The sequence below is a fragment of the Cimex lectularius genome, unplaced genomic scaffold (genome assembly GCF_000648675.2).
Source record: "Cimex lectularius strain Harlan isolate CLEC.00 unplaced genomic scaffold, Clec_2.1 scaffold226, whole genome shotgun sequence".
NCBI classification, from domain to species: domain Eukaryota; kingdom Metazoa; phylum Arthropoda; class Insecta; order Hemiptera; family Cimicidae; genus Cimex; species Cimex lectularius.
In genome coordinates, this window is record NW_019392846.1 from 1,395,279 (window position 1) to 1,407,712 (window position 12,434).

The window sequence follows — 12,434 nt, forward strand, 5'->3', positions numbered from 1 at the left end:
ATAGTTAAACAGGGATCTCTTTTAAATCAGCAGCTGATAAAATTATAAAGTGTCTTTATGTAAATAAATGAAAATGGAAAGGTAAAAATAATTACATTTAGGCCAAAATATCAAAATTTTCTGTGCGTTAAAATATCATTTTAGTGGGATTTGTCAAAATGAGTAAGCAACCGCATATGCTGATATTGGATCCCCAGTCAATTCTTACCTTCAGACCTCCGTTCAACAATAAAAGCCAATGTTTGATCAACGTGACAAATCCAACACCTTATGGGATTTTATTCAAAATGAAGACGACTGCAAGCCACAGGCAAGTTTCCAAACATTGTCACAAACATTGCAATGCTAAATACTGAGAAAACAAAATCCGGTCTGCCTCCTATCCTTGCTGATTTTGTCAGTTCATCATCTTTAATGGTTGGTTAATATGTTGTTCTTTGTCAGTGTGTCCTTTTGCTGACACAGATAAATCCAGCGAGAATAGGAAATTCATGATGATGGTAGATGATCAAAAAATTCTAAATATTAGAGTACTCTCCATTTATTTCTTTCATCCAATAACATTCTACACTCATTTTTGGTATTATTTAATAAAAATTTATAACAATTACATTTTATTATATCAACCATTCATTAATTATTTTGAAGTTTGATGAAAAAGTTAGTACTTCATTAAATTCACTAGTTTCGTGGTCCGCTTGACCAATTAATATCTTACAATTAATTGAGGTTTTCAGTTGAGATAAAAAAGTCAATGGCACGAGCAGGATTCGAACCCACGATCTTCGGCTTGATACGCCGCTGCTCTACCACTTGAGCTATCATGACCTCGATCCACTCGGACACTAACTTCCCGCCTCAACCACACCAAGCGTATCAAGCCAAAGATCGTGGGTTCGAATCCCACTCGTGCCATTGACTTTTTTATCTCAACTGAAAACCTTAATTAATTGTTAGTACTACAGTTGATGGCAAAAAGCAACTTACACTCTGTTAAAAAAATCTTTTAATACTCTGTATAATGCAATTTATACAATTTTGTAGATGTAGATCTATACAATATTTTATTTAGAAAAATTAATTTCTTTTATGCTGAAAACAATTAGAAACTGCTAAAATTTTTATTTTTTATTTGTAAATTTGATGCTTAAAAGGAGAGTCATATTCACAGTTCTAGTTTTTCTTTCTAGTTCTGTTTTTTAATTTTTTTATTGTTCTTTAAAGTTGGTAATATCAATATTATTTAGTGATGAAAGAAGTTTTTCACAAGTTATAACAAATTCTACAATAACCAATTTATTTTTAAAACTTTTAAAATAATATTTTATACTATGATTGTTTCCCAACCAATTCAGAATATGGTACATGACTTTTTTATTTTATTTTTTATTAAACTATATGCCTCTCAGGTATTGTGTGAAACCGAAAATGGGCCGAATAGCACCATATGGAAAGGAGGTGATAACTGTAAGGCTTAAAGCACCTAAAGGAGATACTCAGGATAAGTTCAAGCTACTGTCTTTTGTCGCTCCCAACAACAACGACACTATTGAAGAGGCTTGGGAAAAGTTTAACGAATCGGGAGCGATGACTAACAAATTTGTTGCACTTTTTTTGACTTCTGGCGGCAACGAGCAGTCCACACTTAACATCAACTTGGGAAAACAAAAGAGTTATAACATACCTCCTTTAGAATCGGGGAAAAAAGCAAAAGGGGCAAAGAAAAAAGTGGATTTTAACAAAGATAGAGTGTCTGATTTAGACCAAAAAGATGATGAATACGTGGATGACGATGATCATGAAAACAGCTCAAATTATCCAAGATTAAAACTAATTGCTTTTGTTATTATAGTAATGGTTGTATCAGCTTTTTGGTTTACAGACTTTTTTGAAAAATAAAATATTAAAAACACTGATTTACTTATTCTTTTATAAATTAATATTATTTTTGAAATGGAGTTGAATGATCACAGTGGCCAAGATTGTATTATTGGAGAGATTGGTTATTGAATTTTCTTATTTATCAGATAATTAAAGTAATTGTGGGTTAATGGGTACTCAATATTCAACTATCAACACTGCACATTCAATCAAATAAATACATTCACTTTCTATATACACAAAACGAAACATAAACTGAGATATCTACTAAATGCTATAAATTTTCTTATTTATTACATAATTAATGTAATTGTGGGTCAAAGGGTTACTCAGTATTCAACTATCGACCCTATTACACTACACATCACTCAAATAAATACATTCACTTTCTATAGACACAAAAGGAAACATAAACTTGGATATCTACTAAATGCTATGAATTTTCTTATTTTTTGCATAATTAATGTAATTGTGGGCCAATGGGTTACTCAGTATTCAACTATCGACCCTGTTACCCTACACATCACTCAAATAAATACATTCACTTTCTATATACACAAAACGAAACATAAACTTGGATATCTACCAAATGCTATGAATTTTCTTATTGATCACATAATTAATGTAATTGTGGGCCCATCGGTTACTTACTATTCAACTATCAACCCTGTTACACTACACATTCACTCAAATAAATACATTCACTCTCTATATACACAAAAGGAAACTTAAACTGAGATATCTACTAAATGCTATGAATTTTTTTATTTATCACATAATTAATGTAATTGTGGGCCAATCGGTTACTCAGTATTCAATTATTGACCCTGTTGCACTGCACATTCACTCAAATAAATACATTAACTCTCTATATACACAAAAGGATACATAAACTGAGATATCTACCAAATGCTATGAATTTTCTTATTTATTACATAATTAATGTAATTAAGGGTCAATGGATTACTCAGTATTCAACTATCGACCTTGTTACATTACACATTCACTCACATAAATACATTCACTCTACATACACAAAAGGAAACATAAACTGAGATATCTACCAAATGCTATGAATTTTCTTATTTATGACATAATTAATGTAATTATGGGCCAATGAGCTTATATATATAAAATGCAGGGTGGGTGAAACTTCTTGTTGTTCACAAACCCCAAGATTTTGGACCATTTAATCTCTGGGAGTGATTTGGATGTCCTCTCCTTCATAGATGGGCCAATGAGTTACTCAGTATTGAACTATCAACCCTCTCACACTAAACATTCACTCAAATAAATAGATTCACTCTCAATATACACAAAATTAGATACCTACCAACTACTATATACAATAAAACAGATCTGTTTCATCCAAAAATTGGAGCAGGGCACCCAAAGATTCTTACTTGCTCTTATATGGTCCCAAGAAATGTCACCATTCAATTAAGTGAGACCCATTACTTTCTCTACCTACATACAGGATGTATCTTAAGGGATTTGGCACAGAAGTAGGTGTCCATGTGTCAACCTAGTATAGCCTAAGTCAGGTGAGTTAGTGTGATCTCTTTTCTTCGATTCTCTGAGGGTCACCTGTCTACCATGCTTTTGATATGCGAGAGCTTCTCTGCTCATCCAACCCACCAAACACTGCCATTTCTTTCTAATTTTTTTTAATCGTCAGAGAGCCGGATTGCGTTGGTTAGGTCTGGAGGTTGGGACACTTGGGCCTTAGCCGTCTCGTCCGCCTTTTTGTTATCTTCCAGTCCTATATACCCGGAGACCCATACAAACACTAGTTTTGCTAAGATACTTCGATTGAGAGCATTTCTTTGACAAGAGCATGATTAGAGAGTCCTAAGAGGACCTGTCATGGTTAGTAGTAAAAAAGTCAGTTTAGACATGAAGGCAGAGCCCTCATCATCAAATGCGTGCCAAATCGCATAGAATTTGGTAGTTTGGCAGGAACAACCATGAAGTGGCACCCTTGCTATACATGGTGTACACCACACCTGTTAGCCCTTGTTGTCTATCAGCTGAAGTAAATAAAACATTATTTGTATACAGGCGTTTAATGCCACATATTACATAAAAATTAAAATTCTTTAATATGACAGAGGCAAATGGAAATAACAAATGTTATATTTTACACAAAACATTTTACAGTTATTTTTCATTATTTATACACTTGCAACTAGCATATTTTATCTTATACACCAACATTTTTTTCAGCCTGTGGAACTGATTTGAAAAAATATTCTGTGGCTTGTTTTTATTCGCAATACAAAAATATTACCTGACTACATTCAAGATGTGTACTAACAACTATGTTTTTTTATTTGTTTTAAAACTAAAATATATTATTGTAATAAATCTAGTAAGATGAAATGAATAAACAAAAGAAGAAAAAATTCACAATTATTGTTTTTAATTAATCTCAAATGGAAAAAAACAACGAAAAAGCCCAACTATATTCTTTCTGCTGGTTTCTTCATAAAATAATTATAAACAGAACAAAAATCAACATCTGTACACAATTATTGCATGCATGCAATGAATTATATGAAGGGGGAAGGTGTACATAACAAGGATCTGTACATTCATAATTATATTACATGGTTTATTTATAACACTTTGGTTTAGGTAAATCTATTGTACACGAAAATATTTTCTCACTAATTAAAAGTCTCTGACTTAGAAATGAAAAAAAAGTTTACAATAGTAAAAAATAATATGTATATATCTGTATATATATATATATAAAATCTCCTTGTGATATTTCATCACAATAAGCCTGGTTCCATAATGCATTGCTTTCACCCTTTGCTAAACAAAACAAATGCTTATGAAATTCTTTAATTTCACAAATAATTATTAATTTTTATCAAATACTGTTACTTTCTGACACTAATTATTACAATGAAATTATTTAAAAGATAATTTCAAGAAGATTTACCTAGGTTTTTATCTTCTATAAATCTTTTCTTGCAAACACTATTATATTTATATATATAATTATAACAATATTAATTTCTTTGTTTTAGTACAAAATAAGTGTATGTATTATATGTTTTTAAAATTTAAATATCACATAATAAAGTGCTTGTTTGGAAGTATTGAAGTATATACACACAAGTCAAGATAAGTAACAGCATGTGTATAATTTTTGTAGTTTTTTTTTTTTGTTATATAGAGTGAAAGGGTAGCTATTGAAGAAAAATAGTGTCTAGTCAAAAATGCTAGCAAAGACGAAAGTTTTATTTTTATGTTAAAGGGTATTTTCTTAATGGAGGACGTTTAGCACCAAATATATTGGATGGCAACAATACTTTTGCAGTCTGTTTTTAAAACCTTTCCTTTCCTTTAGATATGAACTTTTCAATTTACAATACTCAAAACAGAAAATTTAATTGCCAGCCTAAAAGAAAAGTTAAAATAAGCAAGAAAGAACTGTTTCAAAATTTGAAACTAACAATGCACTTTTTGTTTTGATAAAACTTATCCTGTACTAAGCCATAAAAAATATCAAGACATTCATTTATATACATTCAGAAAAAACAACAAGAAAAATCAACATTTAGAAAAAGGTTGAATTAGAGAAAACCAATCTTTAACTTTTCATTTTAATGATCCATAAGTGACATCTACTATCCAAAAAATATATACAAAAATAATATTGGTATTTATATTCTAAATGTAATTTTTATATACTTTTTTTTTACAAAAATTGTTATTTCACTGTACAGACAAATGGAAAATATTTCCTTGTTGCAAAAAAAAAAAAATACTTGCTATGCTTAAATATGTATGCATATATATGTATACATATATGTATATATATGTATAAATATACATCTTTCTTCTAATTTGTTTTCACATTAAGTTCTCTTTCTCTACGTACATATATTAATTATTTTCTACAGAGAAGATAATAAGGAAGGAACGGGAACAGGCGCATAAACCTGATGTGCTGTGCTGATGGGAAGTGATCAAAGTTTACAGAATAAATAACAGACTTGGGGAAACATACAGATCATAAGGATGGAATTGGAAACAATACAATTTCTTTACTGTCTTCCCAGAACCTCAGAATGAATTGTTGATTTAAAACGATTTTTTAAAAGAATTTTAACTTCTTACAATTTATGCTCATTTTGTTCTATCTAATCTATAATTTTTTTTTTTAAATCAGTGGTTTTTTTCTTAGTGAGTTTAGTTTGATGTTTCAAAATACAAGTCAAATATTATCAATAATAATAACCCTTTTTGTAAAAATAAACATTTTGAAGATGAATAGAAAAATAAATGTGAATTTGTTAAAATGTAAAACTTCCATAGGTACAAAGTATGCAATAGTTGACGAAACAAAATGTTTTCACATGCTGAATTTTTAAAGGAATTATCATAAGATTTCCATTGATTCAAATACTTTGATCCTGGGAAATTAGCATTTTCGTTTGTTTTCTGGTAAAAAAATAAACTCTATTTATCGTAACATTTCCATATACTGTATAATTACAACACAGGGAAGGTGAAACAGAAGAAAGAGAGAGAAAGAATGAGAGTGCGTGAGGGAGGGAGAGAGAGAGAGAAAGAGAGAGAGAGAGAGAGAGAGAGAGAGAGAGAGAGAGAGAGAGAGAGAAAAGAACAATAATAAATAAAGTACACAAATTTTTTATCTTCCATATTGAGCATTGGATTTTTAACCAGTCATTTCTATAATATATACCTATGAGTCTACTGTACAAAATCACTTTTTTTTTCTTTTATATGTTATACAATATATGTGTATAATTAATAATTACACCACAAAAGCAGTATTTATTTTTTCCAAGTTAGCAGTTTCATTCTTCATGCTAGAAATCTAGCACCTATACATTTTTTAATAATATATTCCATTTGAAAGCCCTAAAAGTAATTTTATTTTATGTTTAAAACAAATTCTTCGTCCCAACTTTAAAACTGCTAATTCATACATTAACATCACATGAATTTTTTTAAAAATATTAAATTTATAATATTTAATTTTTTATTTGTCTTAAAACATTCTGAGAAAATTGAGAGGTAATTTATTCAGCATAAGCGGAAGATAATTGGAACAACCTTGATGTTAAAAAGACATACAATTAAAAACATACACAAAATAGCTTAAAAATGGGTTTAGGAAAACTATCAAATATTTTAATCTTTTTTTTTGTTTTTTTGCAGTGGTAACGTACAAAACTTCAGACAAAATTTGAGTCACTCCACACTGTTGTGAAATGTTTAGAAATAATGTTGATGACTATTTTTGAATGCCTGGCAGTCAAGTGTAAAAATAAAACAATGAAAACTTATCGAACTGCTTAATCACTAAAACAATGCATGGTAACCACCCGCATTAAAAATATATTTTTTTCTGTAATTTACTAAATAAGTGTATTTATAATATACATATAATATAGTTTTTATATTTTAAAAATGTACACGCATAATTTTTTCACTTTTTTGCATACACATATAAATTCTATATATAATAAAAAATATATATAAAAATATTTATCATTTTTGTTAGCTCTGAGCTTCCCAGATTACCTAAGGTTTAATTGTGAGTAAAAAATATATATAAAAATCATATATAAATTTTACATATATATTAATTTATATAAACTTCCATAAACAAGAAATCTATTGATAAAATTGTCCATTTCAAGTTTTCAAATTGAAAAATAACTAAGATTTCTGTTAAGATGCAACTTTACAACTTCAAGAGTGTTTATCCACAAAATAAAATATAAAGATTTATTACTAATAACAATTAATAATGCACTTTGAAGAAATGTAAAATAAAGTCTATTTATGAACAGGTACACGAGGCTACTCAGAAAGTAATTTCTGTAGGAGGGAGGATTTTTGGTCATTGGGTCTATTGACTTCTTCAAGCCCGCTCTACAAAAAAAGAAAAAAAAGAGAAGATAAATAAGAAATTCAAAGATATAATTATATGTATTTTAAAGAATAGTTGTACCCTTGAAGCCAGCGAAGCAGATTGAGGACTAGCTCCTCCCATATCTGACATGCCACTCCACATTTTAGGACTTTCAGAAACACCAACTGTAAACAAAAACAAAAAAGTTAAAAATATTTTTCATCGTTTGTTTTGCCCACGGTATATCCTACTGCTTCTTTAGGTTAGAGTTTTACCTAATCATTTTTGGTAAGGTATGGGCTATAATGAAAAGTAAGAACACGCATTTCAATTAAAAATGAACTACAAGGTCTTTTCACTTATGAACTTTGTTCCAGGGACGAAACAGTAATTAGACTAAACTACATGAAGGAAGGAGTCACGATAGAGATGATGATAGCCTCAACATGCCTTATAACTTATTGGGCCTCCACCATTCTCCTGAGCACTGCAGCTTTACAGCTTATTGTACTCCTTCATGTCTCCATTTTTGGGCAGCTCGCAACACGCGAGTGAACTGAGCCCTCTGTGTGCTGATGTTCTTCCACCAAAACAACACATTTTTTTCAGAGTCGGGGGATCCAGGACTATAAAATCGAGGGTTGCTTAAATCCGGTCCCACCCCTGAACCTTCCATTGATAAATGCCGTGTCAACTTTCATTGCAGCCACCCCCCTATGCATCAGACTTAACTTGGTCCTGACTTTTTGTTTCTCGCCCATTAAAATTACATTAATAAATTTTAGGTTTTGTAATTGTAGTTTGTAAGGTAATAAAAAGCAAAACCCTTAATCTGAGCTAAAATAAAATATGATTTTTAAAATTTAAGAAAGTAACACTATGAACTTTTTTGAAATCTTTGTAAAATTATAAGTATAGAAGAATTATCACCTTGTGGTTGGATGTCAAAAGATATCCCAAGGTTCTCGAGGCCGGTGACCTGATGATGGGGTGACATCGTGACTTGCTGACCACCGCCTGACTGTCTCACTCCACTCCCTGTCACCCCGGTCCTTGCACCGACCATCGCCCTCAGTTCCTGCCTAACATACTCCGTCATACCGTTGTTCCCACCTTTAAACGACAAGTAAAAATTAGAAGGCAAATTTTCAATCCTTGAAAATTAATAAATAAAATTATATAAATATATTCATAAGAAATTTAAAAATAAATAAAATAACATTTTGCTATAAAAATAATTTTTAGAGAGAAAAATTAATTTTATTAAATGGCTGGAACTATCAAGTGGCACGATTTCCCCTACTTTAGGCATTTTTTTATAACGCAGTATATAAAGCAGAAATAAACGCTTTATTCTTACTTGATCAAGAGCTTGATTTTAAAATAAATATTTTTATTAAAATATAATTCCCAAAACTAAAAAAATATAGCCATTCATTTTGTAGTAACCAATTGCTATGATCTTACTGGGAAAATCTGACTGAATTTAATAAATTTACAAAATGTGATACAAATCATGACAATATTTGCATTATTATCCAATATGGCCAATCACTGTTTTTTTAACCTATCATATTAGAATTATGTTTATCTATAACCATGCTTTTATTAACAATGAATGTTATGCAGGTATTATAAAGTTTTTATTAATTGAATTTCTTTTACAAATTTTACAATTGTAATAATAAATTTTGAAGAAATTTAAGAACAAATAATTTTTGCCTGATAAAAATTAACATTACGATTATTACCCTGGAAGTTTCTGTTTTCATTACCGATATCAATAAATTGATGAAAATATATAAAACAGTCATGCAATAATATTATTAATGCTTTATAACCAAACATTGGTACAAATGTATTTAACAATAATAACTAGGACACACAATAGAACAAACACAGTTGAGAAAACAAAAACAAAAAAACAATGAATTCAAGGGTTGGTAACACAATTAACAACAAAGGTTAGTCACACATATGAAGCGAGTGCAAATTACATGACAAGAAATTGCTTGAAGCACAAGCAAACCCCACATTAATTTAAAGAAAAGAATAAAAAGAAAACACATTAAGAAAGCACAAAGTATCGTTCACAAAAAAAAAAGAAAAAGACGCATGCAAAGTGAAAATACAGACAATACAGAAAATTTGCACAAAACACATGAACACAAAATATAAATACACAGTATAAAAAAATATTTATTATAAAAATTTTATTTGTATGGTTCTCAAAAAATATGTTCTATGGTTTTGAGAAGCATCTTAAAAATTACTTACATTTTTAGCAATGATTTTTTTTTTTTAAATGAAGCTCTTTACTATAAAACATACATTATTTTAATAAACATATTCAACACATACTAATAATAAACTAAAAGCGTATGTATATTTCTTATTTTGCATGTAAACCCAAAAAGCTGTGTTGTATTATGTTGTTTATCCCTTAGTGAAATGTCTAAATAGAGTGCTGCAAAATAAAAATAAAATGTTAAAATGAGAGCAGACATTTAAACAATACACAAAGGTGAGACACATAAATTTGCGAGTGTAGCCATTATTTCAAGTGCTCCATGTTACACACAAAGGATCCTCTGGGTAAAGGACAACTATAAGGTTTTAATTCATGTGTATTATCACTCACTACATGGATTTCTAACTGGAGCTTTACAATTCACCCAAAATTTGTTTTAATGTATACAAGTTTTTCTATAAAATCAGTTTTTTAAAAATAAAAAACCCTTTAATTATTAAATACCTTTATTTTTAAAATTAACAAATGAATATTAATTCATTATTATTAATATATTGTACATTTTAGTAGTACTTTAATAATAAAGTAAAAAAATTACAATGCTAAAGAGTACTGCGTTGTAAAATGAATATATACTTTTGTTGACATTGGTCACAATTCAACTTAAGATCCTCCAAAAGTGTTTTGTGTTCACAATTCGTTGGGGTTTCCAGGTTTGAAATATTTTAAAAAATGATCTCATTATCAATAAAATAGTCAGTATTTCATCAATTCGATTTCTCGTTTTGAAATGTTTCATCTTGGCAGTGAAAAGGATACAAATGCGAATTTTCGGTAAAACACCTTTTGCAGGATCATAGTTTTGATTAATTTTCAAAACTTCTAATTTCTCAACACATTGTGGCTTTTTAAACAATAATTTTTATTTTGCGTCATATAAATATGGCTTCAATTTGAAAAAAAAGCAAATGGGAGTTAAAAATTCAAAATGGTAAAAGTACATTGTTCAAAATCTACATAAATTTTCTTCCTTCAACAAATGTTTGCTGTGAAATATGATGCACATGTAATTTTTCATTTGCATGAGCTTAATATAGCTGAATTAATTTAGTTATTTTCTTCCAGATTCTTTGGCTAGCATTCTTCTAGATAGCACAAGGGAAAAATTACATATGCATGTCTCATTTTGGCAGATTTAGTACAAATACTAAATAGAACTTGTAATAATCATGAAATACAACACATCCCGAATAAACATAATAAACAAATAAGAATTAAGTCTGCCTACGTAATTGTTTATAAATTATATAGCGTAAAAAAATACAAATACCACATGTAGTGAGTGTTGATTTTTAATTATAACCCAATTGGATTCACCACCAAACATATATTATTAGCTTTGTGACAGTTGCAAAAAAAAAAGTCTATGACAGCATAAAACATATTGTGTTTAAAGGAGATGTGAAAGGATATCAAAGGAGGAACATGCTATCAAGGAATTGTTGCTAGATCGTTATTAAAACTCAGATCTAGGCCGACGATGGGTTTCCGTGTTTTAAGACTTACCGCTAGGGTGGGGCCTAAGGCTGTACCCTTCAACACCCGGGTACTGGCCAGTGTACTGCTGGTCAGGATAAATGAGTGTATGGTGGGGGTGGTGGTGTTGTTGTTGTTGTTGTGGTTGGTGATGGTATGGTTGAAGCTCCTGCAGGTCCTTCCCAATGTAACTGGGACGGATGCAACGACCGCCTCCTGAAAAAACATGGCCAAAACCTTCTTCAAGCACCCAATTTACTTTCTTCTGAAATCGGTCCTCGATGACGGCTCCACGGCTACTTTTTTCCCTAACCTCAGCTTTGTCTTGGGCAAATGGATGCATTTCATGGCATAGTCGGTAGTAATCTTTCATGCAATTAATAATTTTTAATTTTGGGTTAAACGATGAATATAAACAACAAAAACCAGTATTACCAACTATCATCCCATCTCTAAAATTTATATTCCCACGCTCCCCTTCATTAAAATGTCTCCTCTATTCAAAAACTTCTAGAATGCTTTTATATTTTAGATGCATTAAAAACAAGTAACCAATTAGTAATTAAATTTACAGACTTATGCAAAGAGTTTGATAAAGTTTGCCACCTCATACTCTTTTATAACTGAAATAAATTGGATTCTCAAGTCAAATACTCAATTGGATTTGAGTGATTGAAAAAAAATCTAGTATCTATTAAAAAAAGTCTTTTAAAGAAGATTCAAGTGATCCCTGGTGTACTTCGGGTGGCCAGCTCTTTCCTTTATTATTTATTACAATTAATTAAGGTTTTTAGTTGAGATAAAAAAGTCAATGGCACGAGCGGGATTCGAACCCACAATCTTCGGCTTGATACGCCGCTGCTC

General features: G+C 30.1%; 2 protein-coding genes and 1 long non-coding RNA gene across 3 annotated transcripts; 2 read left to right on the plus strand and 1 right to left on the minus strand.

Moving 5' to 3' along the window:
- On the plus strand, positions 1-1,914 carry LOC106666972 (vesicle-associated membrane protein-associated protein A-like). Its single transcript, XM_014394539.2, has 2 exons — positions 1-310; positions 1,410-1,914. Exons 1-2 carry the CDS (start codon positions 159-161, stop codon positions 1,897-1,899), a joined length of 642 nt encoding a protein of 213 aa, XP_014250025.1. The 5' UTR covers positions 1-158; the 3' UTR covers positions 1,900-1,914.
- A 3,713-nt stretch (positions 1,915-5,627) lies between these two features.
- Positions 5,628-8,619, plus strand: LOC106666973. The gene is made up of 3 exons (XR_001340502.2): positions 5,628-7,242; positions 7,722-8,095; positions 8,161-8,619. It is a non-coding gene; the product is annotated as an uncharacterized LOC106666973 (long non-coding RNA).
- On the minus strand, positions 7,508-12,320 carry LOC106666971. The gene is made up of 4 exons (XM_014394538.2): positions 11,601-12,320; positions 8,714-8,896; positions 7,883-7,968; positions 7,508-7,803 (listed from the first exon to the last, which is right to left on the minus strand). The coding sequence occupies exons 1-4, from the start codon at positions 12,013-12,015 to the stop codon at positions 7,732-7,734; spliced, it is 756 nt and encodes a 251-aa protein (XP_014250024.1). The 5' UTR covers positions 12,016-12,320; the 3' UTR covers positions 7,508-7,731.
- Between the last annotated feature and the right edge of the window lie 114 nt (positions 12,321-12,434).

Coding starts and splice junctions, on each gene's coding strand:
- LOC106666972 (XM_014394539.2), top strand. CDS start 159: ATGAGTAAGCAACCGCATATGCTGATATTGGATCCCCAGTCAATTCTT. Junction 311..1,409: donor AAGACGACTGCAAGCCACAG/GCAAGTTTCCAA, acceptor TATGCCTCTCAG/GTATTGTGTGAAACCGAAAA.
- LOC106666971 (XM_014394538.2), bottom strand. CDS start 12,015: ATGATAGTTGGTAATACTGGTTTTTGTTGTTTATATTCATCGTTTAAC. Junction 8,897..11,600: donor CCTTAGGCCCCACCCTAGCG/GTAAGTCTTAAA, acceptor TGTCGTTTAAAG/GTGGGAACAACGGTATGACG. Junction 7,804..7,882: donor CTGCTTCGCTGGCTTCAAGG/GTACAACTATTC, acceptor CTTTTTTTGTAG/AGCGGGCTTGAAGAAGTCAA.